The following is a 27535-nucleotide window of genomic DNA, read 5'->3' on the forward strand; positions in this document are numbered from 1 at the left end:
TTCTTGAGTGATTGGTCGGCTGAACTTTCCACAACGGAAAGCTCGGTTCATTATATCAGAAACGCCAATCTGGGCTATGCGCTAAGCCTCTTTAGGGATCAAACTCACTGCAGCATAAATGACTGGTTGGGCATTACAGTGATACTGAGCGCCTAAACTTTGCCGTACGAGCGTTTTCTCATAACACGTCGCGTTTCAAGGGGTGTGAGTAATGAAGTAAGTGCGAAAATTCAATCCCAATCAAGAACACTACTTCCATGCGAATGAGTTGGTTCGTGACTTGAAAAGATTGTTATGGGCCAGGACCTAATATAATTGCAATATTTACTTGGGAGTTAGCGCATGTAGAGATACTTCAGCGGTTGTATGTAAGTCTTATCTATCGCTTGGTTATAATGACACTCAGACTAGTTGGTGTAGCTTTAAGGCGTTCCACTACCATGCCTACTAGGAGAAACGGTGTGTAACTGTGGGAACCTCGGATTGAGATTGTTCACTGGATCATTATGACGCCGAAGTTCACAAGAACGAAAGCACACTGGCTACAGGGAAGTATTGCTATACAATGATCCGCTGTTGCAGGATTTTGATTTTACGGCAAAATTGCAAGAGAAACAAAAGAAACCAATAAAAGAAGGAAAATAATCCTATAAACAGCACAGTGAAATGCTCGTGCGTTGCCCATCGCGCCTGCTTCAAAAATAAATAGATAAATAAATGACCCTACGCGCCAAAATAAAGAGGTAGTTGACACTGAAGTGCTACTTTCTTGAATATATTCATCTTCTGGTCTACTAGGCTCATTGAAGCGTTTAAAATGCCTTATACAGCATGCCTATTTTTATAGTCGGATTGCAACAGTCTAAGCGCGTACCACTGTTTATATAACTTGTCAACGGAGGTGAATGCTTTAAAATAGCAATATTTTTTTTTATTTCGAGCTAAAAGTGTCAGCTTATCACTTGCGTGGCTACAACGCAAAACGCGCGAACGCCTGCAGCGTTGCTTTATGCAAACGGCAGAGTTTGTAAAGGCATCCGGAGCTGCACACGTTTACAGGCAGCCGAATGCATCCCGATGTTATCGAGCGGGCGCGTGTTCTGCGAATCCATTAAATTACTGTCAGTAACAGTACAAAATAGAGGAGCGCAAGCGCTGTAGAGAAAGAAAAACGCTGAAACGTATTGAACGCCTAGTTCCGGCGAATCACGGGCGTGCGTTAGGCGTGTTCAGTATGTCCGAAGTCGAACGCACTTTCGCTCCCCTGACAATACAGAACGACCACACACACACACAAAAAAAGAGGAAAATAGATTTCGCCAACAGTAATTTCCTTGAAGAACGCACTGCAAATAAAAAAAGCGAGAAGGGAAAGAAAAAAAAAGAAAGAAGTGTATGCAGACGCGTTCGACGCCGCTGACATCATACGCGAGCAAAAACAATGCCTGCCGGAGAACATACATGCCCGATATTTCTTTGTTTTTTCGTGAAACCGCCTTTTCTTTTTTTTATTGACGTCGTTTCAGAGAAACGGTGCGCGAGTGCGTGTTTGCGAAAAAGCAAACGGCAGCTGACTCACCGCAGTGGTACTCCGGGCAGCACTGGCCCTCTCGGCGGACCGCCTTGCAGTTGGGCCTCACCTCGCACTCGCGCAGCGTGCAGGCGAAGCCAGGTGGACGGCACTTGCACGTTTCGCACGGGTCCTCCGTGGGGATGGGGTCGCCGCTCCGGTAGAGCACGCCGTCGACGTTGCACACTGGTCGATTGAAGAAGCGCGCGTAGGTTTGCAGGTGGAGACGAACGGGTGGTGAGAAAGGGCGGAGAGACGGAGAGAAAATGAAAAAAAAAAGTGTAATTAGCATCGCTTGACAGACAAGTGCGTGATGTCGTCGCCACTTGAACGTGACGGAAAATGAATCGCGAGAAGATCTAAACGACCTTAGCCTGAATGTACTGTTTCGTCACGCCGTAGGTAACACTAAAGAAGCTGTTCGCCTACGTGAATTCACTTCGTTTGGCTTGCGTCTAATGCAAGTCCACACTTTTCCGTTTTTTCAGCTTTTGTCTTACGCTTCTAACCGATACTGATCGTCTTACGTTTTAGCGTTTCTTACCTGCGCTTTGTGCGCAAATTTACTGCATCTTTCCTGCTCGCAGAAATATTGCTGACTTGTACGTTCGTCTTCTCCAGCCAATTGTGCATTCCACCTCAATGAGGAATCCGTTAGTGAAAAAAAAAAGCAGTAGTTAATCTGAGCACACAATAAGGTGTTCGGATCTTCTAACAAGTACTCTTATCCACTAGTTATGCGGCTCACACATAGGGTTGCGAGGGACAGAGCACGCCGATTTCTTTGGAACCTCCGCGCAACCAGGGAACGTGTCTCCAGGACACCTAGCTCGCACTCATCATTCTAAGCTTCACCAGGTGACGAAAGGTGAAAGGTACGTACTACGTACATGTTGAAACCGTAACTCAACCGACCACCGCACGCAATGCATTTCCAGCGCATTTTAGGCGCGTTCGTTCTGTGCCTTGCGATAGATACGCCAGCTTTATGGCTGAAGTGCGTACCACGCAGAAAGCTTCAGCAGGAACATCGAACAAATTACACCCGTAATTAGAGCACGGTCATTGTGCGCCGTGAAATGGAGGCCCTGATGCACGGTATCGCCATACCGGAAGCGCGTCGAAAAATTTTGCGTTCCACGTTCAGCGTCCCGGGGCCGCTCAGTATCGCTACTGTTAAGCAACTGCGTAAAAGTAGACGCTAAGTGAGAGTAAAGGTAAACTAAATAGCCAGAGCTACACAAAGCCTGGCGTGCCTTCTCGCGAGGCAAGTTGCAACAGCCGTAGTTGCAGCGTTAGCTCAGGTTCGCTGTAAGCGACCGGCGACCAGGCCGATCTGGCGCGTGGAATACGTCTTCGTTAAGGCGATAACTTTGTATTATACTTCCTAAACTCTTCTCAGGGAAAAAGGGAATGAAAGTAAGGTGACTAACAAAGAAGGTACACTACTACACCACTCGGGAAAATAATCAAGCTTGTTTGGGAAGTCACGCGCTGCACGAGAGAACGCGTGGGATTAATGGCTCTCGCTAACAAGGAATAACGACTGGGCGAATTGAGATTAAGGGAGACGGGCCAGCGCGCCGCAACGCACTGCAGTGACGTCCATCGGGCATTTCATTAATCTCCTATAGTGGAATCTATAGAGAGAAGAAGAAAAAAAACAGAACAAAGAGAGGTAGGGAGAAGACGTTATCGCGACTGTAGCGCGCTCTTCAACCCCTCCAGTAGAATTACGTCATAACACCAGCGAACTCGAGGAACGCGAAAAACGACTGTGCGTGCCAAATTGACAAAATCGCAATGCACAAATATAGCGGTGCGGCTGACGCGTCTTCCATTACCACTCCTTTCGTCCACTGATGCGTCTACGGCATCGTTAGCTGTGTGGCTAGGGTACTTAAGTACGCACTTGACTTTAAAAAAAAGATAGAAAGATAGATTTTCGCTTCAGTATATGCTAAACATTGATAACTTATTCTTTCTGGTTTTAATTTGTTGAGATAAGGAAAAGAAAGCAAAATATTTCTAGTACCCTAAGTTTCTTCTTTATTTCGTAATTTTGCTCTCTTTCTTCATGTTGCTCTCAGTCTTTTTCTTTTTTTCCTTTTTCGCATTGAGGAGGGACCTTTCTGTATTAGCTGCTTTTGCTTCTTTAGCTCGTTCCGAAGCATCGGCAGAGATAAACCGCCCCGTTATGTCGAGCTCTCGTGGCTTCCTTTTTGTCTTGTACAAGTACGGTTTTAAATAAAGCACAATGCGTCACGACAGCCGTTCCTCCGACGCGCAGCAAACAAATCGCTAGAAATGAGGAGGCGAACCCAAACGATTTCGAGCGTAGGCGTGTTCTCAGACAAACTAGAAAGCGAACACCACATTCTTCTTACTTACGGCACACACCAGGCTGCATGCATAATATATGACACCGCGCTGAAAATCTCGGTGATAGCAAGGTATAGTTATGGTTTTCGATATTCTGGCTCTGCGTGGCGACACAGATTTATTTCTTTTATGCTGTTGCTTGCTTTATTTGTATTTGTCATCACTTGTGGCACGCTCCACAGTGCTTTCAATGTCTAGTGAGCCGATGACATAGCGTCTCTGCGACGCCCATAGTCGTGCAAAGTCTGAGCCGCCATTCAATTTTTCTATTGCTTCTCGCGTCGAGGATACGCACGGGTAAGAGGCAAACACGTACAAGAAAAGAAAAGGAAAGAAGGGAAAAGAACAAGGTACGGAAACGTCAACCGAGTTTTATAAATAATAAATGGCTTACATATGCTGAAAAGAGGACAGAGATATTCAGCTCACGGTTATATCTAGCTGCTTTCGCATGTCTTGGTGATCTAAAGCTCGTCCGGGATGCAAAGATTGCGTCGGCTTCGCCACCAGCCGACGTTGCGTGCGGCTAAGCCTACAGTGCCGGGAGCAAACATCCGACTACTGCGTGTTTGCGTGCGCGCAACACCTCCAAGCTTCCATGCCCACCTCTATCTCTTCTGACTTTGTTATCCTAGCAGGAGTAAGGGTCAACAAGAAACAAGAGACGTTGCGCATTTATTCCTGGAGAATAGCGCACATAAGGTTCTTCAGAGCCGCCCTCACCGAAGTATGTACGCTCACGTTATCATTATTATTGTTACTTTAATACTCGGCACTTGTCTTTCTTCTTTTTTAGTTTCGGCGTAGCGCATTTGAGATTACCTTCCAAGAAATTGCACAACATAGACATCAGTTATGTGCTCGCAAGCATGCGGCGTGCTCATTTCTTGAGAGGAAACGAGCGAAGATGAAACAGGCTATCTCCAGCTCGGTAGTGGTCGCGGCGCCAGCCGCACAGATTTGTTTTACGGGGCCAGGAGGCTCCTTCGTGAGTGGAAATACAACGGATGCAAACAAGTGAAATAAAAGATGCGTCGGCGTTCAGTTGAAGATTATGATTACGGTGCAGCGAGAGCAAAAAATAGAGGAGAAAGAAACAAGACTCGCTGTCAACGCTTCGTAAGGTCGCTTAATAGCAGTGCGCGTTGGTTTGCGATACTTTTGGAAGAATAATTCAGGGCTGCCCGGACTTGTCGTGCTCTCTTCCAACTACATGTGTTGCGTCATTCTGCTGCCTTAGATGTGTCTGTCTGTCTTTCTTTCCTTTTTCTTTACGTCTTGCGTTTTGTGTATGGAGTAAATCATCGTAGTTGAGAGAGAGGCAGCTTCGTTTCTCGCCAGTAAAGTGCATGCGCGATCATTTTGGGTGCATTTTGAGCAAACACAAGCAGAACAGCGCATCCAATAATACGGTGATGGAGGCAGAGACCGCACCACGCGCAGCCCCGTGGTGTTGTTTCTGCCTCTGCCATCGTTTTCTTGTGCACGCAGCTCTTCGTTCATTCTAAGTCGTTTTCAACGAGGAACTCAACGAGGAGTTGCACCATCCGTTACGAGGTATGTGTACTGCTGCGAAAGGACGAGCAGATTGTCGTCCAATAAAAAAAAAAGATGGGACGCGTCCAAACAGCAGCCCCGCTCCGTCACGGCACATCACCGTAAGCACTGTCGTTTATAGAATAAACAAACAAATAGAAAGACGGCCTGCGGAGGGCGTTTTTGTCCTAGCTTAAATATCGACGCAGGCCAATTTATCATGGAGGGAGGAACAAGCAGTAAGATAGCCTTCCGCACTATGACACGTACATTTGCCGTTGACTTTCCTGCTAAACCTTAGAATCCTAAGGCGTGAAATGGGAACGCTTCCTTCATTTCTGGTGGTCATTTCTTTTTCTGCAATCTGCGCGCATGTTTGCACTGCGGCACACAAAAGTATGTTTAACTAAAAGCGTGAAAGCCATCCTGGCGTAGAACTTGCAGTAGTGGCGTACCAACCCGACCCCATCCTATATTCTCCGAATAGAGACGTCTTCGCTCCCCTCCCTCCCCCGTCCCCAGGAAGTTTATTGTGAAGACTTGCAAAAATAAAATGGCTACAAGTTACATCTACTCGTATATCAACCGGTGGCTATTGGACACCAAAAAATATTGAATAGAAAATTTGAGGAAGTGTTTCAACAATAAACTCGGGAAGCCTTCATATTACTATTCGAACATGTTTTAAAAGCATTTGGTTTTTCGACTGTGTAGTATGAGTGGCTACGTTGTTGAAGCATTCCTGAAGATTGGGATATCGTAGTGGTTGATATTGATGCTGACTCCTTAAAAATATGGCACATACCCACGTACGGGCGGGGGGGGGGGGGGCGGAGTAGCGGGAGGTAGGGAGGGGTTGGGCCACACAGTGATAAATTAAGAAGACTGCCAACTAACGCCAAAAGTTGCAAATAAAACAATAAAAACAAAGAGAATAGGTATGCGGCGTCAAGAAAATGTGAAAATATGCCATAATTGACGGAACATGTATCGAAAGAACGATATTTCCCAAACTGCTCTTTAGGGGAAAAAAAACAAAAGAAAACGCCGGAGTGACTGCAAGGATGCAGCGCCCTAGTGACACCGAGATAATTCTTACAATGCCAGATGTAAGTGATCTCGTGCAATGAATGTGGAAGAAACTTCAGCTCTGGAATAACTTTGCATATGTAAAACAGGCGGCTGCAGAGGAGCTTTGATACTCAGTGGCGTGCTACACAAAAGAAAATAATAAACCGGTTCGTGCGGTGCGCTGATGCACAGCCTCGTCTTCGCTGCACTCTGGTGTGCTCCGTGTGTTTTCACAATCACCGGCTCGTCGCCTCTCGGGGCGCGATCGTGTTTTCTCTTGCGCTTGGGGTTACGGGGTTAGTACAGAGAGGAATGAGTGTGGGGCTCGGAGCGCTTACCTTCGAGCATCGGAGACAGGGGTTGGAAAAGCAGGTGGGAAGGTTGAGGGGGTTTCGTGGTCTCTCCGGGAGAAGGAGTTGTTGGGGACAAAAGGAGGTGGTAGTTGAAGAGAGGATGCGTTTACTCGGTCACCAGGGGACACAGGAAAAGAACAACACAGAGAAAAACTGGTTAGGAAAGGCTGTACACAAGTGGGCGTATTGTTTTTATTGCTGTTTACCTGCATCGCTTTTGTTTTTGTTTGTCCTCTCCTTTGTTTCTTTTGCTGCTGACACGTACTGTTCGCCAACAAGCAGCCAGCTTCGTTTTAATTTTGACCAACGTTAGGTAGTGTCCTTGCCATATGTTGTCCGGTGAGCAGCACAATATTGAGAAGTTGCACTGTGTCCTATAGCAACCGCTCAGTGATCTTAGTGCTCAACGAACAAAAAAAAAAGACATTTACAGTCTTTGCTCGGGTAGAACATGCCTTCTCTTCAGCATTTGCATGTATGAGGCCTCCAGCCCACTTTCACTGCGCTATTTTACAGAGGCACTGTCTAGACAACGTGTTTTCGGGGATATTCGAACATACCAGGATATTCCGGGAACAGTCCAAGTCCAGGGAAATGTGGGACCTAGACTGCTACCGGAACATTTAGCCATGTTTGAATAACATAGTAGCGTTTGTTGCGGTTCAAACAAGATCTAGGTGCTACCTCATTTTCCACCTTTTAGGTTCTGTAGAAAGAACGTTTTTCAATTGTAGTGAAAGGCACTTGTTTAGGTGCATGTAATGAAAAATACGTCAAGCTGGACAAACAGGCACAGAAACTCATGCATGAGAGTCTTCGTGCAAAAGTGCAGTCAGCAAATAACAATCCTTTTAAAATCGTTGACTCTTTTTATTGATGAAAGAGTTACACGATGTATCAAACAAAACTCAACAGTAAATTCATGTGCTTACAACACTTCGTTATTGATACAAGTGTTGTGCATTTTTCTGCATGGTAAATACTCCAGTGCTGTTTTGCTTAACAACAAATAACGGTACCTGTGACGTTCGCCAGGTATGTGGTTACTGTGGAAAATGCTTTAAAAATTCGATGCTTCATCGAATCCCGTAATTGGCAGACATTTGACTTAGTACTTAAAGATGCCGACTGACAATGAACACCGACATCAACCCCATAAGCTGGCTATGTGCTCTAGAAGAAAAACAAAGCGAGACACTGTAGGGAGGAATGAGCCGACCGCATACATCGAACACTGCATTCGGATTGCTAAATAAAATATGCTTATCTTTCAAGCGTTCTAGCTGCCTTATCTCCCGCTTTTCAACACAAACATTGAGGGAGGAAATACCGATGTCACTTAACACATGCGTCAGCTCACAGAGCCACGCAGGAGCACGAGAACATTTAAGCTTACGTCTCGCAGACCAACTATTTCCCTGTCGCCACTCATTTTGTGTCAGGACTCTTTCCGTGGTCCATCTCGTATTGCCTCCTCGTGTCCGGACTGAGTTCGGCAAGGAGCTGCTCTATGGTTGGGGGCACCCGGCCTCCGTAATCGTGGTGATGGTGAGATCCTTCGCCGTTGGCATCGCCGTGGCCTCCATCTCCGTGACCTCCATCTCCGTGACCTCCATCTCCGTGACCTCCATCTCCGTGGTCGCCTCCTCCATTGGAGCCACCATCGTCATGACCTCCGGCAGCGTCCGAGCCACCACCGTTTCCACCGTCATCGTGGCCTCCGGTGTCGCCACCGTCGCCGCCGTCGTCGTGTCCTCCGGAGCCATCAGAGCCACCGTCTCCATTGGAACCAGCGTCGTCGTTACCTCCGCCTACGGATGGCTCGGTGGTCGTGGTCGTGGCTTCACCGTCATGCTCGTCCCCACCACTGCCATCGCCATTGCCGTGGTCTTCTGGGGTTGTGTCTTCGTGGGGTGACGCCGTCGTTGTGCTGTCTCCACCGCAGTCGGCATCGCAGTCAGCCGGTGGCTGGGAGGTGGTGGTCGTCATCTCTTCTCGTTCGATGTTGCCCGTCTTGTCCTCCGGGGCGTCAGTGCTGCCACCGAAGCCGCCGAAAACGCCACTGCCTCCCGACGCGTCCGGGCTTTCGTCACCGTGCCCTGCCGTTGTCGTAGCGGGCGCTTGGGTGGTTGCATCGTGGTCGCGAAAGCTGGGAGCGTCCGCCTGCGGAACGTCTTCCGGCCCGTCACTGTGTCCTGCGGTCGTAGTAGCGGGTGCCTCTGTGGATGCATCGTGGTCGCCAAAGCTGGGAGTGTCTGTCTGTGGTCCATCAGCCGATCCACCAGCCGCTCCATCAGACGATCCTCCAGCGGATCCATCAGACGATCCTCCAGCCGCTCCATCAGCCGATCCACCAGCAGCTCCATCAGTTGATCCACCAGCCGTACCATCATCCGATCCACCAGCCGCTCCATCAGCCGATCCACCAGCCACTCCATCAGCCGATCCACCAGCCGCACCTTCATCCGATCCGCCAGCCGCTCCGCCAGAAGATCCGCCAGCCGCTCCATCAGCCGATCCGCCAGCCGATCCGCCAGCCGATCCGTCAGCCGATCCGTCAGCCGATCCGTCAGCCGATCCGCCAGCCGCACCGCCAGAAGATCCGCCAGCCGCTCCGTCAGCCGATCCGCCAGCCGATCCGTCAGCCGATCCATCAGCTGATCCACCAGCCGCTCCATCGTCTGATCCACTAGCCGCTCCGTCAGAAGATCCGCCAGCTGATCCTTCAGCGGATCCACCACTGGAAGTTGTGGTGGTTGTCGAGGGGGCCTCCGTGGCGGCTGCGTGGTCGCCGTCGTCGCTGGGTTTGGGAGTAGTTTGTGGGGAGCCGAATACGTCTACGTCTTTGCCTTGATCTGGTTTCTTCGGTATGGCCTCGTTCTCTTCGACATCGAAAAGAACGCCAGTTACGATTACTGGCGGAGCGTCACCGTGGAATAAGTACTTATCCTTGGAGTCGCCGCCTTCCTCGCTGTGGCTCGCGCTCGTTGTTGGCGTCGAGGGCGTGGTCGCCCCAGCACCTGCATCAGCAGAGCCGGTGCTGGTTTCCTGACCGTCGCTCTTCGTCGTAGCGTCGCCCGCTCCCAAGGAAGCGCCGCTGTCGGCGGCAGAGTCGTCGCCGGCTCCGCCTGTAATCACACACAGATCAGGGCGACAAGACGTGTCAAACGACGACAGCGCTGTTCGACAGCAGGGATGCGCAAAGCTTTTCCGGCGAAGCCTTGTGCGAGCGAGGACGTCACCGTCGAGCCAGGCCGCTGGGTTAGCTGAGCTGCAGACAAGTCCGGCAGCAACCGCAGCAGCAGCAGCAGCAGCAGCAGCACACGGACAAGCTAGTCAGAACAACCACACGCCTCCACCAAACGGCTCACAAAAGCGGCGTCCAAACATCTGGCGACCACAAGCAGTGATCGGAGTGCGTGATTAGTGCAACAGCCCAGCATGTTGGCGAACGGGCCAAAGCACAGAAGAGCGATGCAGAGCTCGAAGGTACACATTGTCCACACGAGTTCACGGTAGCGGCGTCTCAGTACGAGAGGTTAGCCACGAGACAACGGACAGGAAAGGGAAGGAGAGCAAGGGGTTATTTGACAGGTATTTGATTCAAGAGAGCGCCAACAAAAAGCAGTAAGATTGCACACTTGAGACAAAAATTGCCAGTAAGATCACATGATTCGGACACAAGAACATATAGCAGCGCCACTGCGGATTGCACAGCTATCCATACCGTCCGTGCAATATTTATCTGGGAAAGACATGTACTGCAGTTACGAGAGAGTTACCGAATAGGGGCCCCTGTCTTTGCGGCTCCAAAGAGCTTTGCGCACACGGCCTTTGCGCCACGCGAGAGCAACGAGGTTTAGAATAGGGTTTACCGCTCGCTCATTGTGTCGTGCTCTTGCAGCGCTTCGACGACCGTAAACGGGAGCTTCAACAAAAAGTAATCTGAAGCACTGCAAAATAATTGCTATTCCGATACATGTTCCATCAACAATGACAAGTCTCGGTACAAGTCTCGGACAGTGTTTATGATGAATTGTGTCATGTTAAGCTCGTCTGTCCGACCTCACAACAGGATGCGTTTGTGATAGGTCTGGTGGCTGATGCAACATATAATTATTTCCCGCCTAATTACCCATCTATTGTTTTTTACATGAAATGAGTGAAAGCGAAAGCCTACGACATCATTCACTGCTTTTATTGGCTGCACATCAACGAGGACAGAGTTCGAATGTGGTAGAAGGCGAGAGCCGTCGCTTCGATAGATGCCGCCATGTTCGCTCACGCAAAACTGTTGCGTCGGGTTTGGGACGGAATGCTATTTCCGTGAAATAGAACGTTAAACTCTCTTTGCGTCTCGCGCGTGCGCAGTGGCGCTGACGCTATTTCTTTTGGTATAGTATGGTATAGTAAACCTTTATTGAGGTCCTGCAGCTTTTGGGCCTCGAAAGATTTGGGGCCCCATTCGAGAAGTCTCTTCTCTCTAGCATTCAATCTTTGCTCACAGCTAGCGGTAAACCTTTAAACGTGTCACACATGCATAGGCTACATTTTCTCTTGGATACCGCTGATATTCTGTATTTCTTGTAACCAGCCAAGGCACCAAGTGCTGTGGTTGCGTTCGAAATTTCGGCTATCTTGAGGCAAACACTGCAGATCGCGCAGCAGAACGCAACAAAACTCCATATCCATTATCGCGTATTATCTTATACGTTCCTGTATAAAAGACCGCACATTCCCTAATGAATTCACACGGTCGGACATAAGTTCAGTATATAGGTCATATGGATGGGTCTTTCTTAACCGGCACGCTGACTAAGCTCGCTGTCACACTGAAGGGCTCGACGAATAACCATAAGGCGACGCTTCTTCACTAATGCGCAACGGCGAATCGAAAAAGTTATCTCTGTTCCTCCGCTCAAACGCTCTCAGAGCCGACGCCAGGGATCAGACTGTAATCGCTCTGCGATCGCAGAGCACGCTCATTAATGTGCCCCAGTTATTGCGAGGAGGCGACGGATGCGCGAGACAATGCCGGAACCAGGCATAAACGCACGCATCGAAGGTTTCTCGTTCGGCGACTGAGCGTCGCCGTCACCGCCGAAGTCGTTTTGCATAAACCTATGGCGCGAAGCTATTGTCGCGTGCGGCGCTCTACGTCGGCACACTTGCTGGCGGCCCGCGCGCTCGCGCACCATCTTTCTTGCGCTTGCGGCGTTCGCCTGCCCGCGCCGCGTTTTGCATAGAATAAAGGTGCGCGGCGTGTCGACCTCGGAACGAGCGAATCCGCTAAGCAGGCCACGATCAGCGAAGACTAACTGAGAAAAAAACCTTGATCCCGATGCAACCGTCCTCTTTCATCTGATATGTATCTCTTCTTCCTCGGACAGGTATACGGCTTCGACGCGGGCTCCGCGCAGAGTGTAGCGTAAGGCGCGGGGAAAAAAATTACGGAGAACCCGTTGGAGCGGCGGGGTGTGCGCCAGGTTGTGAATGCCAATGTATCCTAGAGAGCTCCCCCCTCCCCCCACCCCGAGATACTGAATACGGAGAGAAATAGAAAGAAGAAGAAGAAGAAAAGACGAGCAGCCGATGACGCTTTCGAAACCACGCGTCAAGGATCGCACGTGCTCGAAAGCAGGCAGCCGGCGGTAAAGGCGTCCGACGGTCCGCTCCCGTTTCTTCGCGATCCGCCGCCACCTGCTCCGACGCGTGACTCACCTCAGGGTGTCATCCGGGTTCTGTTTTCCGCGACCGATAACGTAAGCTTCAGACTGCCGACGGATCACTATTTCGCTACGCGAGTTGTCTCGTTACAGTTGCGTTTGTCATTGCTGCTCGCGTTTCGTCGGTGTTATCATTGCTCCACTGCGTAACTCTCCAGTTTCGTTACAGTCTTTCGTAGAATGTTTCGCAGTCGCTTTGCGAGGGACGAGGTGCGTCGTCTGTTTCTGCACTGCGACGCTACTGTAACACTGTCTGGCGCTTCGACGCTTCCGAAAGTTGGCAGAGCTGTCGTTTTCAGTCTCGGTAGCCATTCAGCAATGACGGTGGAACGGGTGCCCTGACAGTCACATGGCCCAGAAAATTTTTTTTCGGGGGAAAGGGGGCGGGGGCGGGGGTGAGAACACGGGCTTGGTGGGTCGCACCCTGGCTCTGCCACTGGGCCCCAGAACGCGGCACGACGACAGCTGACGTTACGCTCGGGGTGACGTAAAATAAAAACATGACTATGCGAACGCGTACATCCGTGATCGAAAGTATGTGGGCCAGGGTTTCTGCGAGATGATGGTAACAACGCGGACAAGGCGACGACGGAGTGAAAGGACACGGGGCCTTTCACTCCGTCGTCGTCTTGTTCGCGCTGTTACCATTATGAATGTTTACCAACTCGCCCAACATTCCACTTTAATGTCTGAAAGAGAACTAACGGTCTTAATGTTTTGGCGCATAACCTGAAACTGAAGACTGCAGTTCTGACTTGGCATTGCAAACATCGCAGTGCATTCGTCAGGTTCAGGTTGTAAACCTGAGTTGCCGAAAAATTATGTTTCTTTCTTCTTTTTTTTTTTTTTTTGCGGAACCAACGCGGTCCTCACAATTTACCAAACGGTTGCCCATAGGTGTCATATAAGTGGACCCTAAATGGCCCACTTATATGCGCTTGTTCGCATGTAACAAGGAAATGCTAATTTCTGCCTTTAAAAATTAATTGGCTGGTACACCCTTGATGTCACTTGCACTTTTTTTCGTGCATATGTGCACGTGTAGGAACCATGGGCCGTAAAAAAAAAAAATTGTCCGAAGACCCCCACTTGGGTGTCGCACCTCAGTGCTGCTTTATGGGAGGCCAAACTAAGTAAATTTAATTATATTCTGTCGTCTTAAGAGCCAAACCCAGAGCTGATTATGAGGCACACGGCTGTGGGGGGGACTCCGAATTAATTTTGGCCACTTAGGGTTCTTTGACGGGGACTTAAGAGGAAGCTTTAGCTCGGGTGCTCCTATCTAAATACATGTAAAAGGAGAATCCGTTTTTCTCGGCGACCACTGCACCAAATTTGACGAGGTTTGTTGCATTTAAAATAAAAACTTAAAATCTAGTGAGTGTTGGTTTCGAATTTTTTTTTATTTAAACCGTCCATTCTTTAAATAAAATATTGGCAAAATTCTAAAATTTTGAGACAACGTAACTAACATGTTTGCAACTCTGTAACTCGGCAATGAAAAATGATAACACAATTCTGTGGACTGCATCTAATTGTACATCTAAAGCGGACAAAATTGATATGTTACAGATGAATCTCAAGAAATGAAGCAATACGAAAATACACCTTTTGCAGAATGCTTGTACAAGACGCGTAACGAATTCACGTAAGATATAAAATGGCATGTTGAATTTGTCCGCTTTAAGTGATCTAATGGGTGCCGTTTAGAGAACCGCCATACATACCTGTTCTTGATACAGAGTTATTAATTTGTAAACTTCGTGCTTCTATATCTTTCGAACTTTCAAAATTTTGAAAATTTTTTAAAATGAAATTAAGGCCCTAAATCGAAATTCCGCTTGAAACAGTCACTAGTATTTAACTTTCTCTCTCAAATGCAACAAATCTCATTAAAATCGGTCCGGGGTTTGTCTCACAAACACGTTTTTTGCGTTTTACATGTATTTGAATGGGTCGCGTCGGAGTTGAGCCCAAGCTGAAGCTTCCTACACGAGCGTTTTTTTCTTCCTCCTTTCTTTTTTTTTTTTTGCATTTCACCCGCATTGAACTAAGGCCGCCGCGACCGGGATCGAATTCATAAGCTCGAGCCGGGTGCTATACCACGGCGGGTAAGCGCAGTTAACCTCTCTAAAACTTTTACTCCATTCCCTAAGGGTAGCGTAGTGAACGTGAACAGCTGCGGCTAACCTCCCCGCTATTGTATACATATTTTCCTCGCTCTCCAAACCAGCTAAATCAATGAATCAGCAATGACGTGGAAATAAATCCCCCTTTTTTTTTTAGTGGACTCACCTGTGCTCAACTCAGCCTCATGTGCGAGCGCGTGTGTGTGGTGCGCGTGCGTGTTGCTGATGAGAGAGTGTCGCTGTTCATAAAGTAACTGCATAATTTATCGCAGAAGCTGCTGCTGTAGCTTTGACCGAACAACGTTTCGTCAACAAAGGAACAGGGCTTTACAACGTGAGTTCTCGGAGCGGCCGCGCTTTAGTATAATATACCAACGCTTTTACAACAGGCTCTATTACAATGCTACGTCGCAAACGGATCATTGATTTTGAACTCGCAGATTCAACGGTGTAGCAATGATATAAGTATCGCTTGCTGAAGAACAGAATAACTCCACAGCCGGTTTAATGTCTAACGCATGACGTCGCTCTAGTTTGCACAATATACTCGATGTTTCATTTCACTTGTTTTATTTTTCTATGGAGACTTTAGTTTCGTGTCATCCTTTCCATTCGCCGCTTAAGTTTGTTATTGATGAAGTTCGGGAAGCCAGGTTGTTGTGCTGCCCATTTTTGTCAGTCATTCTTTTTATGAATTATTAAAACGCGGCGAAATATTATACCAGTAAACCTAACTACGACGACAACACTGGATCGCGTCCAGCGGCATTTGGATGAAATAATTTCGCGCACCTACACCGCACATACTTGGAAGAAACTTCATTCAGTAGAGACTTGGACGAATTGCACTTGTTGTTTTTCGACGCAACAAATAACTTTTCAGCAACACTTAGTGGGAGGATGACACGTAGAATCGCAAAAGTGGGAACAGAACCTACTGCAACCGTTTGTCCTTTATTTGCCTGTTTACTTGCGCGCATAAAGCTGAAGTTGTTTTTCTTTCCCGTTTGACTTCTCTCCTCACCTTATTCTGACAGCACATTCCGCTGAAAGAGGCGTGTGTTCCATATAACACGCCCTGCATCGTACTCCGAGCATTATTTATTGCATCCGTCGCTTCGGCAATCTACTCGCCGTCAGACGCCACATGAGCAATATGACTTCTCGATACAAATGCCGCAACTGGGACGAAGTTCCCAAATCGAAATCTACGCAACGTAATTCACGAGCGATATATATAGTGCAACCGAAACACACTTCGTTCAGTGCGCGATCGCGACGCATACGAAAGTGAAAACAAACAAAACATCTTTAAAAGAAACAAGCGATGTAGAGAAGAAAACAACGTGGTTTCATTCTCGATTCGAAGCAGGCTCAATCTGAGCGCAGCCTGTTATTAAGGCCTCGCAATGATCGTTCTGTTGTTGTCGCGTTCACTCGCGAGCGCATTTTCCATTACAATGCTTCAGGCGCACACGGTATATACGGTGCTGCGCACTACAGATAACACGGCGAGAAAAAGAGGGCACAAAAAACAACGACAACAACAACGACGAGGAAATAAAATTTTTAAATATGCAGCGCGGTATTAGCTCGCTTACATTTGCATATACCTTATACACTGCCTCCATGCACTTGCGCGTCGCGCTTCTCGCCCCTTCATCCCGTCTCTGCTGTCAGTTCATTTTTCTTACGTTTCCTTTTAGTTTTTATTGAAAAACGGTCTGCGCCTCCTCCTCCTCCTCCTCTCCCGCACCCCTCCCCCCAACGCCTGCTTTAATATCATCTTTTTTTTTTAATTCTATGTATATTTCTCTACTAAGGAATTCCACCCCTGATGTTATCACGTGTGCGGCGGCGGCGGTGGAGAGAGCACAGAAAACAGATATTCAAACACGTCACAAAATGCGTGAAGTTCTGTTCTGCGGTAGAATATATATATATATATATATATTAAATAACGGCGACAAACAAATCGGCAATCTGGACAGCGCTCATAGTGCGATCTTGACGAGAGACTCTTATGTCGCTCTACCTTCAGTATAGGTAGTTACGAAAGCTGAAAGAAAGAAAGGAAGAAAGAAAGAGAGAAATGCGCTTTCTCGTACAACATTGCTCTCTGCTTTGGGTATTTGATATTTTCGCGTTATTTTTGCTGGTTTCTGCCGCCAAGTGAACCTAGCTGGCGCCTACATTCCGTTGCTTCATACTTCGCTTCATTTCACATTTTCGCAAGGAGGTTATGCGCCGTAATATATGCGTGGTTCATAATTAAGTTTTTAGGTGACGTTTTGCTTCAGACGACAACGTTTTTTTTTCTCCCTCTCTATCTCTCTCTCTCATGTTACTACCAAGAAGGGAGCCAGGCAGGGCAAGGTAGTGGCCCCCCTTTCTTTTTTCCTTGTCGTCGGCTCGAGTGCTTTGTACCTTTCTCCTTTTGGAGACCATAGTCGTTCAGCATAAAACACGGGCAGAAAGACTCGAAGACTATAAAAAAAAATTATAGCATTACACGAATACGAGAAATCGCAGGAATGCAGTGAGATTTTCTCAAGACAGCATAGAAGGAACGAATAACGAAATCAAAGCAGCATATTAGATGAAAGTGCAATGGAAATCTGCTCCAACTTTTTAAACTTGTTCACTGCTTTCCTTTTGCTGAAGAAAGGGCAAGTTAAATTTTGCGCTGAAGATCTCTTGAAGGAGCTCCATGCTTCTCCGACAAGGCGAGTCGGTATGATTTGAATGTCAGCGATCTGTAAGCGTTTTAACAAAACGTGCTCCTTTCAGACTGTTTAGGGCATACTTTTTATACCAGAAGCGGGCCTTTTCATTTTGCTTGGTTGTTTGTTCGACAAAGTCCGTTACACACTGCCTGTATGAGCGCAAACCATGCAGCTCGCAGCGTTCATAGTTGCCTGAGACCATCAAGGCGTGCGCACTGGAAGATAAATTTCAAGGTTTCTTGCTTTTTATACATTTTATACCATACTATATTTCTTTTCTTTATTTTTTGGGAGGGGGGAGGGAGGAGTTCCGTAACTACATTACTCGCCATTGCCTTTCTTTTTGGACGTAGAGCACCTTTCTTAGCCATAGAGCTTCCGAACAAATGAACAGCAATGCAAATAAACGGCAGTTGTGAAAGTACTTTACGAATATTATTGGAGGCCACTGCGGGCTACGTTCAACTTAATTAGGTTTCTTGCGGCATACCGCGGCGAACAAAAGTAAAAGGAAAGTGAAAGACCTAAAGGTACGCTGAGGACGTTGCATATATTATTCAAACTTTATAGCTTATCAATTAGAGATCTCTTAAGCTCATAGAAGTACGGAAGTTCGTTCGGTCGGGCAAACTGCATGCTTCCGGAAATACACGAATGCCGCATTTGTTTTGTCTTTACACGTCTTATACGTCTACCTTGTTTATGTTACCATTTGCTGCAGACGTACCCGTCTATAATGGTTTCCCGTGTTGGGCTTGTGTGCACCTGTCTCGACTATAATGTGCGCAAACGATTTGCGTGAGCGCAATTCTGAGAGTTAAGCTATATAGGTTCACAAAGCACGATGCTGAAAGTTCGTTCTGCGAAAATATTTTGCGAACATGATTCCTCAGCGTATGTTGCAGGCTTAGCGTACCCCCAGGGCACAGTTGCACTGCGTAGTTCCGATTCTGAACCAACGTAGCGTCACAGTTGGCGCAGCTGTCGAGATCGGTGCAGTGGGCATCACGCGTTCTTATAAGTGCCCGCTCAGACTAGAGCGTACGCGAAACATCATATCTGTAAGTTTAAATGCGAGGAAACACGATCTGATTCTCGTCTCGAAAGTCCGTTGTTTTTTACTACAGTCAAAGCGAACGCAGAATAAGTTAAATAAAGACAAAAAAAGCTAGCAAAACGCACGCGCACAGGCACACACCAAGAAAAAAAAAGCTGGATGCATAAGCTTTGTTACCGTATTGCGAGTTCTTCCTCTATTGAAGTGCACCGAAGTGGACGTGCCCGCTAAAAGTGAGTGGGCGCAAGCTTCAAAAGATGCTCTCGACACAGGCTGTCCCGGTGAAAGGAAAACAGTTCCGACAAGTTCAGGTTGAAAGCACTCCCCCCCCCCCCCCCCCCCCCCTCCTCCCTCCCACTTCATAGTTTTAAACAGTAAGATCATAGGAAGCCTAGAATATGCGACGGGTCACAAAGAGAGCCGCCCCGCTTCACTTACTAAAAAAAAGAAAAAGGAAAACAAAGAGCATTTGTAGCGGCAACACGCCAGTCTATACTGTTGTCTGTCTCGTCAGCTGCCAGAAAAGAACTCTTTAATGGACACCACGCAACGGTCCTGACCACCTTTTATCGAAAGTGTTCTAAGGCTTGTGAAGTTATAGTGTTAGTACATCTAAAGGGGGCAAAAGAGACATGATCATACGGCTTTATAAGCTACGCGCCCTTCAATTAGGTGCCTAGAGAGTTATCCAGACATCCGCGTGTATCCGTAATAAGTGCTTGTGTGTTCAACGAAACCCTGTTTAAAGCAGTTGTAAGGAGCAAAATATTTCAATGGAAAATGTAGTCCGTTTTAAGTTTCGTGACACCTCTCACTGCTCATAAAGCAGTCAACTAAGCTTGGCGCTTTTTTGCACCTGCCTGCAATAGGCTGAAGGACGGGGGGAGGGTGGGAGGGGTGCGTGATGTAACGATCGTTTCGACCAATCCTATTCTGTTCTTATAGCCTATTCCCGGACCAATTTAGATAGATAGATAGATAGATAGATAGATAGATAGATAGATAGATAGATAGAAGATAGATAGATAGATAGATAGATAGATAGATAGATAGATAGATAGATAGATAGATAGATAGATAGATAGATAGATAGATAGATAGATAGATAGATAGATAGATAGATAGATAGATAGATAGATAGATTTGCTTTAGTGGCACCGGCGCGAAAGAGGGAACTAAATTTACTTTTGAAAACGATTTCAGTCACAATTACATGCGGGAGGCTTTTTCTTTTCTTACAGTTTTTACAAATAGGGAACGTACGTTATTTTCAGCGCCCTCCCTGCTTACATTTTCAGTGCAGGCAACAGGACTGACGAGCTGGCGACGTCGGCCCTGCAAGAAGTGGTGAGTAAGCACCGATCTTCCTCAGATCAAAGCAGCCTTTCTGCCGAAACTTGACGAGATCCGGCTCATCTGTTCTTTTCTTTCTTTGCTTGAGAAGGCCACATTTTCTATCCCAGCTGAGGAGAGAAGGCGCAAAGCCGCACATTTCCGGCGCTCCGGCGCCGTTCTCGAATCAGACGCGACACGCAACAGCAAAGAGAGCAGCACCGCGGCACGACGCGTTAAGCGAAGCTCTCGGCGAGAACATTCTTCGCGAGTGGCTCGTGTCATCCTAAGCCACGGCTCACGAGTATCGCCCGTTCTAAATCATTAAGCAGGCATTACATTCGATGGGAAGTCCCGTGTCAAGAAAGTAAAATAAAAGAAAGGAAAGCAGGAAAAAAAAAAAAAGAAATCTGCGTCCGCAAGTAACTCCACCTCTCGTTATAAGCGCAGCATAAAATTAGACAGAATAGAAATGCAGAACGAAAGAAAAATAAAAAGAGGAGAGAGAGAAAGAAACGGAAGTAGCGCGGAAAAATTTTCGCAATCGTCACATCCCCTAGGCACCAGGAGATTTCTTCTTTCGATCTCTCTCTCTCTCTCTCTCTCTCTCTCTCTCTCTCTCTCTCTCTCTCTCTCTCTCTCTCTCTCTCTCTCTCTCTCTCTTTTTTTTTTTTCTCTCTCTCTCTCTCTTTCTCTCGCTCTCTCCACTTTTCTTATTTGATTCTCGTCCCTTCTCTCGGAGTTTATATTCCCGGCACACGTCCCGGTTGCCGAAAAAAAAAAAAAAGAGGCAGTGGCGGCAAAAAGGAATCTGTCGACGGCAGCGCGATTCTCCCGAGGCTTCAATTTGGTGGGCTCTTCCGGATATGCATATCAGAAAACGTGGAACGAGGGTGAGAAGGGGAGGAGAGAGAGAGTGTGTGTGTGCGAAGGAAGGAGGAGGGGGAGAAGGTGTCGCACGGACACGTGGAACGCGTTCCGGGTGACACTCGCTTCCATGCCGCCGCCAGCTCGTTGTACATACGGTCTCGAGAAACGACAGACAGACAAGAAATAATAATAAAAAAAAAGGCACGGAAGATCGAAGTTGATCGAAGCGAGAGAAGACGTGAAGCAATCGGAGCGCCGTGGAGACCGAAGTTTGCGCTGCTCACTGCGTTTCGCTGCTGTCGTTCTTACATGCCCGTTCAGTCAGTCTGTCGGGCTCTGGGACGACGACGAGGAAGGGACGAGATGCTGTGAAAAGAGACATTAACGGGACGGCATCGAAGCTCGCGAGGAGCTGCCACAAGGAGCAGGAAGCTGGGAGAGAGAGGAAATCGAGGCGCTGTATCACGCGATCGTTGACATATTCTTGTTCGGTCTCGACTCGCGGCATCTAAATAAAAAAAAAATAAGCAACGCTATACGTACCCGCGCGCTCCAGTGAGTGCGAGCACGCGGAACTGGAACGCGCGGTTAAAGAAGCAAGGGAGCGACGGAGTTCCCCGCACGCACCCTACACTCTCTATACAAACTGAATTCGGCGCTGCCTTAAAATCGATAAGCGTTCAATAGCAAAAAAAAAAAAAAAAACACTTATCGGACGCGCAGTGTGGAAGGATGCGCCGTATACATATACCACAATCAGCGATTCGCGAATGCTTGACTTGACAGGCTTCGAAATTCCTACAAAACTGAGATTGCTGACAGCCTTTAGATCGTACACGCGAAACCCAGTCATTGCTCGTGCGCGCTACTCCCATCGCTACTCCCCGCTTCTCAAAATTTTATTTTTTGTTCTTCGTTCCAATTATACCGTAATTGCGCGAATTTTTTCCCCCCTTCTGCCAGTTAAGCTCCCCCCCGATGCGCTTCTGAGCTGCTCCCCTAATGTGCAGTACGCAGTCTATTATTCTCCCGAGCTCCGATTTCTCTCCTCGACTTCGTAGGCGTGCGTGCGGGGTGTTTGTCTTTTGCTTGCTCCAGAGGCCTCCTCCCCCTCATCGCACCCGCAGATGGAACGAGTGTCTCGAGGGTCGTGGAATGAACCCCGAGACAGACCGGTCGATATTTTCAATCCTACACTCGCATTCCACTCGCGAGTATAATGACGCATTATTGTTATCTCTTGTTTTCAATCCCCGAAAGAGAGAGAGAGAGAGGCGGAGAGAAGAGACGATTCCCAATATTTTTACCCTCCAATCGCTCAGAGGAGGGCGTTGGTGGCGGCGATGCTGACGACGGTGAAGTGTGGTGGTATATTAGCGCCCGAAAATTATAGGCATTACTCGGCCCCGCGGTCGCCTTCATGGCCGAGGGCCTCTCTCGTCATACGTCGACGAACGAGTCGACGACGGTCGTCGCGGAGCGTCTGCACCGCCTCGTTTCGCCCCCGCTATACGTCTCGGTTCAGCACGACTCGCTCGTTAGCGGCGTGTCGGAGGAAATCTCGCAGTACGCTTCGCCTGAATGCTCGCATCGTTGCTTAAACTGTGCGTACTACAGCGTGCTTACGTACAACGGCAGTGTCATGCAGATTTCCTCATTGAGATCGAAGGATACTTTCTCTCTCTCTCTCTCTCTCTCTCTCTCTCTCTCTCTCTCTCTCTCTCTCTCTCTCTCTCTCTCTAGCCATTTTCTGCGGACTCATTTGTGACGACATCGCGTAACGCGCTCGCTGTAGTGCGCTTCACTGCTCTCTATAGGCTCGGGGTGTTTCAAAGACTTGTCATCTCCTAATCGGCCTAAATAAGGCAGCTGTATATGACAAGGGAGAATATACAAGCACTCTCCGGTTAATACTTATCGCACTCGTTTCTACGTGGACCGCAAGTTCCCCAGAAATTTATAGTATCGCTGGGTCTATTGCGTGCTAGACCGTACCCATCCTTCCATCTTTATTTTTGGCGTACACGTTCTTATACTCTGAAGAAGACACAGCGTATCATTGCTGCTGTCAATTAAATGAAGCAATAAAGTCCTTATGAAAACATTGAAAATGTCCTTAATCTTGTTCTAGTCTGCTTCTCCCTCTTAATTTCCTACAGCTCTCTCTCTCTCTTTCTTTTTTTTCTATACAGGGGGCTTCATGTAACTTTAACCATAGGCGTATCTATCGGGTAGGCAAGGGGGGGGGGGGTGGGGGGGCGAGTGCCCACCCGGTAAATACGTCTGTGGTTCAAGTTGCGTGAAACACCTTGTATTTATACCGACCTGCTTTTTCGTGCCGGCGTTGTCAATGCCTATTTATCTATTCCCTTAATTTACCTTAATTTCCTTATTCTTTCTTATCTATCTATCTATCTATCTATCTATCTATCTATCTATCTATCTATCTATCTATCTATCTATCTATCTATCTATCTATCTATCTATCTATCTATCTATCTATCTATCTATCTATCTATCTATCTATCTATCTATCTATCTATCTATCTATCTATCTATCTATCTAATCTTCCCAATAGCTAAACTACTAAAGCGAAGCGCCTGGAAAAAGAGAAAAGGCAAGTTCATCGAACGGTGCGACTCGAAGCAATTATTTCTTATACCAGGTAATGCCCTCAAAGCAAGCACCTGGGCACGCGCATGTGCGTGTCAAAGCGCTGGAGCGCGGTTAAATTCTCGATTTAATTTTAATGAAGTTTGATTAATGATTCATTAATGTAGTACTACCGCAGCCGTGTAGTTAGGAAATCACGTCGCACAACGTAGTGCATTAGAGCCGCCGTATAACGGCCGAGGATCATTAGAGAAAATTGCTTCCTTCGCTAATTATTGCGCAGTCCGAAACGACCCCGTCAAAATGACTGCGAGCGCGGCGTACCATCAGCGCTATAGAGCATCGGGAAAGAAAAAAAGAAATTGTATCGCAGGCGCACGAATAAACAGCTAGTACAATAGTGAAACAACGTTATACTTAGAGTGATGTCTTTTAATTGCGCTCAATGGGCCTGATGTCGGGCTAGAATAATAGCGTCGTTATTCCGGGCACAGTGTTATTGGCTGCTGCAAGAATAATCGTAAAACAAAGCAATAACTTGACGCACCGAAGTTCGAAGGCGTTTTGCGGAAAAGTTTTATCGCCGAAAAGTACCGTTTGCCGCCTACGGCAAAAAGCGCCGCACTTGTTTGGAACGAAAAGTACGTGTATGACAGTGACAGCCTGCCGAGGGATTTAAAAAAAATCGCGAAGAGCGGTTTTAAAGCGCATTCGGCTGCACGGCGCCGAACAAGCCATTAATAAATGATTTCGAGAGACGCAGGACCGTAGCCCGTGCCAAGCGACTTGGGAAAGAAAGTCCATGCGCGTTGTTCTTTCTCTTTTGTGTGTGTGTGTGTGTGTGTGTGAATAATTCACGCGTTCGTGACGTATTTCTGTACACAGAGAACACTGCGCTCGATGTGTTGATTTTCGAATTTCGGTTGTGCTGAACTCTCCCGTTATATAGAGATGCAGCGCTCCACTATACGTGGGGCGTTTCATTTTGGAATCTTCGAAAAAGACATCCGCATTACGAGTTGGCGGTAGCGCCTTCAGTTCTCTCCCTGCGGCAGTCGTTTCTGTGGACATTCCCTGCAGTATATACTTTAAGCAGCTGTTATTTACCCTACACCTGCACGCGATCATTATAAAGAACACTATACCATGAACCTACGCGTAGTACATATCGTAGCTTAAAGAAGATGAGTATACTGTTCTTGGGACAGCTATTGCCGGAAGATATTGAAAAGACAGTTTCGATATCGGCTTTGCGCATAAAAGGACATGTAAATCTTACTAAGAGCAGTGCTGTTCAAACAAGCATGCATACGCGAATGCAAGTCAAGCATCTCGCATCCGATTTTTCCTTACGAATCGGCTGAGTTGCTCTTTCTTGAGGCCCGGGGGAGAGATAGAACAAGAACAAAGTTCTACAGTCCACAAACACCTCTGAAATAGCTTTCATCTAAACCTAATTCCCCAAGCATTAAAATAAATACAAAAGAATGGCATTGCCTTTTGCGCATGTATACAAGCGCATGTTGAAACGAAAACGTTTCAACCGTTAGAATGTTTTTTGAAACAGTACGATAGGTTATGAAAAAAGAAAAAGAAAAATGAAAAAAGATATTTACCGTAGCTTTGGCGGACTAGATGTTGTCGATTCCGTGTAAAATTAATGTCACATATTTTTATCAACGGATTCAGCTAAATCTCTTCAGATGAACTATCCAAACACCTTATGTATATATATATATATATATATATATATATATATATATATATATATATATATATATATATATATATATATATATATATATATATATATACTTGCACGCTTGCACTTGCGCTTGCGCTTCCACTTGCACGCTGTTGTCATCTAAGAATCGAAGCCTATATTCATGAGCTGAAATGCAAATTATATATATATATATATATATATATATAATTTGCATTTCAGCTCATGAATATAGGCTTCGATTCTTAGATGACAACAGCGTGCAAGTGGCAACCGTTCCCGGGAGAAAACGGTTCGCATTCCAACGTATTTCGAGAAAAAAAAAAGAAACTAGTTCCTTTACTCTCGTCTACAGCATAAATATTCTGCAGGCCTGTTGCAACAGCACATTCCGATTTCTTCAAGCCGCGCAAGTTTGATCTAATCAACCGTTAGCCAATTACGCGCAATCAAATACTTCAGACGCCCTCAATCGAAATGGCGCAAGTTGCCAATTGCGAACGCAGCTCATTTCTTTCTTTCTTTCTTTCTTTCTTTCTTTCTTTCTTTCTTTCTTTCTTTCTTTCTTTCTTTCTTTCTTTCTTTCTTTCTTTCTTTCTTTCTTTCTTTTTAAATTCAGATGCGGCGCGCATACGCGCACAGTCTTCGGAAACTGAGCTGCAGCGAAGCCAGGCCTGACGCAATCGCTCAGAGCCAACTATAGATATCGCAACTGTATTTTTAGGAAAGACGACCAAAAACAAAGAAAGAAATTAGACTTGGAGAATGTAATTTTCGGTCTCTGTGCCAGCGTACGATATCTCGCGCCTCTTCTTGTTGCACATTTTGAAGAAAACGAGATAAAGAAGAAAATACGTGCGCGTTAGCTGTCGAGGCACGTTTTTTCCGGTGTGCCTCGCTGCAGCCTTTGAGATCTGGATAAGTTACCCCTTAGTTTTACTTCACAGAGTAAGAGAGAAGAAAAGAAATAAAGAGATACGCGCGAGAAAATATGCTGGCAAGTGAAGTTTAACTCGCGAACATAATTCTTGACATTGAAAAAGAAAAAAAGAAGAAAATAAAGATACACTGTCCTTGGAAGACTTTGAAGTCGAAGGCTCCCGTTTTCGTTGAGGCGCACACTTACATCATCATTCTTTCTTTACCTTATATCACTTTGAAGTACGATTTGCAGTCCCACCCACACTTAAGGTTAGCTCTCTTTTTCTCTTTTTCTTTTTTTTTCTCCAATGCGTGTTGTTCATTGGCAGCCTTTGGTAAAGCTAGTTGGGACGTGAGTGCTTGGTGAGCGCAGCTTTAGAAATCATGAAAGTACTTTCGGCACACAGTTCTCGACTTTGTACGTGAGTCAGATCGATCTCAATATAGGTTAGGTTAGCTCTACAATATGCTAGCTATTTCATTTTTTCTATACGCAACCGGCAAGTCTGATCCAAAAGCTGATACGCTGCATACATGCGCTTCGTCCCTTTTCTTTTTTTTTTTTTTCGTTCAAAATTCCAGCGTGCGATCGAGTGCCGCAGGAGAGCGCAACTGCGCTCATTTGAGCAACCGATCAGTTCTCGGATGCAATCGTGGCGGCCGTGTCCAGTGGTGCGAACGTTTCCTCGCGCCATGCGCCAACAGCGTAAATAGCTTACGGATTACTGCGATTGCTTGTTCTACTATAAAACAAGAATTGATGCTACGAACGCGAAGCTTGGCATTTTGAAAATCATTTCGCATTAGCGAAAGCTCCGTTACCGACTCGAGAACGTATCCTCGAATCGAAGTTAAATTAATGGGGCGGCCGCGTCGCCTACACCTGCGCGCTGTGCGTATTTGCGCGTTCTCTCTCTCTCTCTCTTCCTACAAAACTGCAATGTATGTGTGAGTCGTAGGTGTATGTTTGCATGTGCTAAAATATTCCTTTCATTATGGTTATTCATTTATTTATTTATTTATTTTAACGTAGTTCTGCCACTTTCTTTTCTCTCCTTTTTTTTCTTTTTTGCGTAGAAGCGAAATGAAGTAGTCAGAAGCATACTGCTTCTACCCTTTCCAGCTAGATCTCATTTAACCCTACTTTGCTAATGTTCGGCATTCTGTATAGGTTTGAACGCTATATTATATATGACAACAATGGGAACAAAGTATCGAATTCGCACAATCTCCCTGAAGATAAATACGCGTTTCCTGCTTTCAAACTTACGATTGACGCGAAGAACCAGTACGTTGCGTCATACATGTGCTGCATGCGACGCATTCTTTAATTCCGATCCGAAAATGCCAAGCGAGAAGTGAAATTAATCGCTTGTATCCGTTCGCGAGTTACACTTTTGCACAAGCTTTTGAGAAAGGCTCACGGGCGTAAGAACTACTAGTAAAACCGGAACGCATACCCAGGAATGTATACAGCAGAATTGCGAGCTATTGATACTTGTGGCCGCTCGCGAAGGCGCAGATG

General features: G+C 46.7%; 1 protein-coding gene across 1 annotated transcript in view; it reads right to left on the bottom strand.

Annotated features, from left to right (window-relative positions):
- The window catches only part of LOC142575850 (uncharacterized), a 91950-nt gene that overhangs the window by 8459 nt on the left and 55956 nt on the right, over nucleotides 1-27535 (bottom strand). Inside the window, exon 4 of the mRNA XM_075685549.1 lies at nucleotides 1580-1756. Coding sequence (XP_075541664.1) covers nucleotides 1580-1756 — 177 coding nt within the window. The remainder of the gene's footprint in view (nucleotides 1-1579; nucleotides 1757-27535) is intronic.

The sequence above is a fragment of the Dermacentor variabilis genome, chromosome 3, assembly GCF_050947875.1.
Source record: "Dermacentor variabilis isolate Ectoservices chromosome 3, ASM5094787v1, whole genome shotgun sequence".
In the NCBI taxonomy this organism is placed as follows: domain Eukaryota; kingdom Metazoa; phylum Arthropoda; class Arachnida; order Ixodida; family Ixodidae; genus Dermacentor; species Dermacentor variabilis.